This window comes from Myotis davidii, unplaced genomic scaffold, assembly GCF_000327345.1.
Source record: "Myotis davidii unplaced genomic scaffold, ASM32734v1 scaffold370, whole genome shotgun sequence".
NCBI classification, from domain to species: domain Eukaryota; kingdom Metazoa; phylum Chordata; class Mammalia; order Chiroptera; family Vespertilionidae; genus Myotis; species Myotis davidii.
Window position 1 is genome coordinate 6,589,445 of NW_006288615.1, and position 4,233 is coordinate 6,593,677.

The 4,233-nt window shown below is 52.5% G+C and overlaps 1 protein-coding gene across 1 annotated transcript in view; it reads left to right on the forward strand.

Moving 5' to 3' along the window:
• RAMP1 (receptor (G protein-coupled) activity modifying protein 1) overlaps window positions 1-2,937 on the forward strand; it is a 42,262-nt gene extending 39,325 nt beyond the window's left edge. Inside the window, exon 2 of the mRNA XM_015561913.1 lies at window positions 2,340-2,937. Coding sequence (XP_015417399.1) covers window positions 2,340-2,595 — 256 coding nt within the window. The 3' untranslated portion in view covers window positions 2,596-2,937. The remainder of the gene's footprint in view (window positions 1-2,339) is intronic.
• The last annotated feature ends 1,296 nt before the right edge of the window (window positions 2,938-4,233 follow it).

The following is a 4,233-nucleotide window of genomic DNA, read 5'->3' on the forward strand; positions in this document are numbered from 1 at the left end:
ACTCCTTCCCATGCAGGGATGGCAACAGCTCCTTCTCGGGACATCCCAGCTCCACTCCTCAAGCACAGAGAATGGGAGGACAACATTTAGGGTCAACTGTCCCTGGGTCTGCAGAACACCAAACACTACCTGCTGGTTTGGTGGGTCTGTGGTGGGGAGCAGACAGTCATTCACACCAGTGTTTGTAACACGGAGCCATGTGGTTGATCAACAACCACACCAAGGGCTGGATGTAGTTTTCAACAACACCTGATACCTTTAGCACTTACATGTGCCAGGCACTCGACATGTTCTAACTCATTCTTTTCTCACAATGAGACTCAACCTGTCAGGACTTCTGTGGGTTCTTCCACTTGTGTTTTGTACTCAAAACATGAGTTCTTGTTCACATGGGAAAACCACACACCCAGTGGGCACAGGTACTGCACAGCCTCTGTGGTCTCTGCCCACCCTCTCCTTCCCAGTCTCCTGCACTTTGCCCACTCACATGGTCTGGGGGAGGCCCCCTGCACCTTGGTACTTGAGGTAACGGCCCAGAGAGCAGCCAGGCAGACAAAATAGTGACCAAGCGCCTTAGAGACGATAAGATTGTAGCTGGAGGCATGGGCCTTTGAAAGCCTCCCTCCGGCTCCCCAAAGTGCTGTATGGCTTCTGCTTCACTTAATCACTTTCTAGATGAAAAACAAGGAACGGTGTCTTTTAAATATCTTCATTTTGCCTGGCCGGTGTGATTCAGTGGTTGAGCACTGGCCTATGAACCAGGAGGTTACGGTTCGATTCCCGTTCAGGGCACATGCCCAGGTTGCAGGCTCAATCCCCAGTAGGGGGCATGCAGGAGGCAGCCGATCAATGATTCTCTTTCACCATTGATGTTTCTATCTTTCCCTCTTCCTTCCTCTCTGAAATCAATACGAACATATATTTAAAAAAATAAAGATAAATAAATATCTTCATTTTACGAGTTAAGGAACTCTTCATTTCTTTGTGTGGGTCCAAAATTCTTTCTGTTCTCTTTTTTTTACTGAAGAATTTTAACATTTCTTGGAGCACAATGAATTCTCCCAGCTCTTTTTTCCTCTGAAAAGGTCTTTATTTCAACATCATATTTGAAAAATATTTTTAACTGGGTGTAGGATTCTGGGCAGACAGTTCCCCCATCTCTACTACCAGTACTTTAAAGATGCCCCCATCATCTTTGGGCTTGCACAGTCTCTGGTGGGAAGTCAGCTGTGACTCATATCATTGTTCCCTGGAGGTGTCTTTTCTCTGACTCCAAGATTTTTTTTTCTTTATCTTGGTTTTCAGAGTTTGGCTTTGACACGCCTGTGTGGCTGTTTGTTTATTGTTGTTTTGGGTTGTTTTTGTCCTGTTTGGGGTACTTTGACCTTCTTGGGTTTGTGAATTGATGTCTCATTATTTTGGGAAAATTCTGTCATTATCTCTTCAAATATTCCTTCTCCCCCATTCCGTCTTCTCCTTCTGGAACTCTGATTACAAATTGGGGTTGATATTATTGAGAGTGTTGTGAATTTACCACAGCTCTTTTCTCCTTCTGTTCCATTTTGGGTCATTTCTACAGGCCTATCTTCACAGTCACTAATTTATTCCTCAGAATGGGCTGCAGATTTGCCCACCAGAGGGCTCATTGCCCTGGGCTGACATCTGAAGATGTTGGCTGTCCCACCTCTAGTCTGCCCTCAATGTGGAGAGCCCTGGCCCAGGTCCCACCTTAGTCACTGCCTACCCAGGGATGACCACCTGCTTTTCTTTTCTTTTCTTCTCTTTTCTTTTCTTCACCTTGTTTGAAACTAGCCCACAGACTACAAGCACTGTGAGGCCAGCTTCAGTATTACTTTTCCTCCTGACCACCTGCTTTTCTTTTTCTTTTTTAAAATATATTTTATTGATTTTTTACAGAGAGGAAGGGAGAGGGATAGAGAGTTAGAAACATCAATGAGAGAGAAACATCGATCAGCTGCCTCCTGCACACCTCCTACTGGGGATGTGCCCACAACCAAGGTACATGCCCTTGACTGGATTCGAACCTGGGACCTTTCAGTCCGAAGGCTGATGCTCTATCCCAGGGGTCCTCAAACGACGGCCCACGGGCCATATGCAAATACAAACATTATATTTGTTCCCGTTTTGTTTTTTTACTTCAAAATAAGATATGTGCAGTGTGCATAGGAATTTGTTCATAGGTTTTTTTTAACTATAGTCGGGCCCTCCAACGGCCTGAGGGACAGTGAACTGGCCCCCTCTTTAAAACGTTTGAGGACCCCTGCTCTATCCACTGAGCCAAACCAGTCAGGGCTGACCACCTGCTTTTCTATCTGCAGGAGCTACGAAGAGCTCAGAAACTGCACCATGTACGTGATGAAAAGGCTGGACTGCTACTGGCCAAACGCCGTGGTGAACAAGTTCTTCATCACCGTCCACCAGCGCTACTTCAGAAGCTGCCCTGTCTCTGGCCGGGCCATGCAGGACCCGCCCCTCAGCATCCTCTGCCCCTTCATTGTGGTGCCCATCCTGATGACCCTGCTTATGACTGGGCTGGTGGTCTGGAGAAGCCAGCGCACCGAGGGCATCGTGTAGGCCGCGGCCTGGGAACTGCCCCCACGCTGAGGCTGCGGGCAGGCAGGGAGGCCGGGGAGCTCTGGGCCTGGCCTGGGAATGGCTTTCTGGCCCTGATGTCAGAGCAGGCCCCAAGCCCCCTTGTCCCACCTGAGATCGGCTAACAGGATTTCGGAGCGGCGGTGGTGCAGGCATTAACCTGGAAGCCCCCAGCTGGAGGTGAAGGCCACCCTAGGAAGGGGGCTGGTGCTAGGAGGGAGCAGAACATAACGGTCATTATTTCTGGGGAGTCTCTGATGTGTTTGCTCTCACCTCTAGCCAGACTGTGGATGAGAAGATTGTGATTAAAAGGACGTCCTTGAATTTGGGAAGGGTCAGTGTTTCTGGCTGTGGGTCACAGTAGAAGCCGGGGAGGAACACTGGACGCTTCAGACACATCTTCCCCTATAGGCGGTATTGCTGGGAGCGATGGCAGTGAGGCCTGGGTGTGCACTGAAGGTGCTCCACAGGGTCCTGAGGCCCCACCCCTCCACAGTGTCTAGAACCACTGGCTCAGACGACTGTGCTGCACAGACATGCTGAGGCCGGGTTTGCTCAGTTTTGCTGAGCGACTCCCCCACGACTCCCCAAGAATGCCTCCCACCCCCCAGGTCCAGGCTCCCACCGCTCTGTCCTTGAGGGTTTCACCTGTTACTTCCTCTGCACGTCCCTGCACCCAACCCAGCACTGCTTCCCCATTCAGGATTCTTCCTAAGCCTCCACGTGTAAACAGGCTTCTAGAAGGTTCTGGGTCCCCTCGGGGAGCTCCCACACTGTCCCTCCCAGACGTCCTCTGAGCTGAACAACCTCTGAAGCGCCCGCAGCCCGCAGCCTGCCCTGCCCTGCAGCACCTCCCAGCCCAGGACCTGCCCCTTCTCACCCTCAGCAGCAGCTTCTCTGCCTCAGGTCAGGTGGCCAGAGCCATTACGTTCTGGACTATTCCGCACTAGCACAGCACAGCCACAGGCCCCCCCCCCCCCCGCCATCCCACTCTGGTCAGGAAAGGGCACAGGTGTGCTCGCTGCAGTGATGGCCTCAGGGAACATGGGTTTCTGGAGTCCTCAGCACAGGACCTGGGAAGGGCTGTGAGCTACCTGCTAGACCCCAGCTTCCTCTACTCTCAACGGTTGGAAACTGGGCTGTGAGAGCTGGAAGGGATGAGGGCAATTGTCTCCCGTTATCCCCGCTTCTCCCCAGGAACTGATGGCACAGATGAGTCAGAGCCTCAGAGAGCAGAGGCCAAGGTCGGTGGGGGAGCAGTGGGGTCCACGCTGAGGGTAGGGGTGGAGGAGAAGCAGGAGCTGCAGGTCCTCCCCACCGAGGGCACTGCTCAGGCCTAGTGTGCCCCTCCTGTGCCCTTTCCCCTGAGCCTGTGCCAGGGGCCCCCTGGGAGTACAAGAGGGGCAGTGGTGGGTCACACCAGTCACACACACGATCACCCTCCCTGTCCCAACCTTGAAGCATCTGCCACCCCGAGTGCCCACCCAAGCTGGAGAGACCCGGGCTGGTGGAAGCAGCTATCCTTCCGTGGCCTCCTCTGACTGTCCAGGGACAGGGGCCTGCAGGGACAGCTGGGAGTCGCTGGGCTGGCTGGGGAAGCTGACGACAGCTTTCATTTAA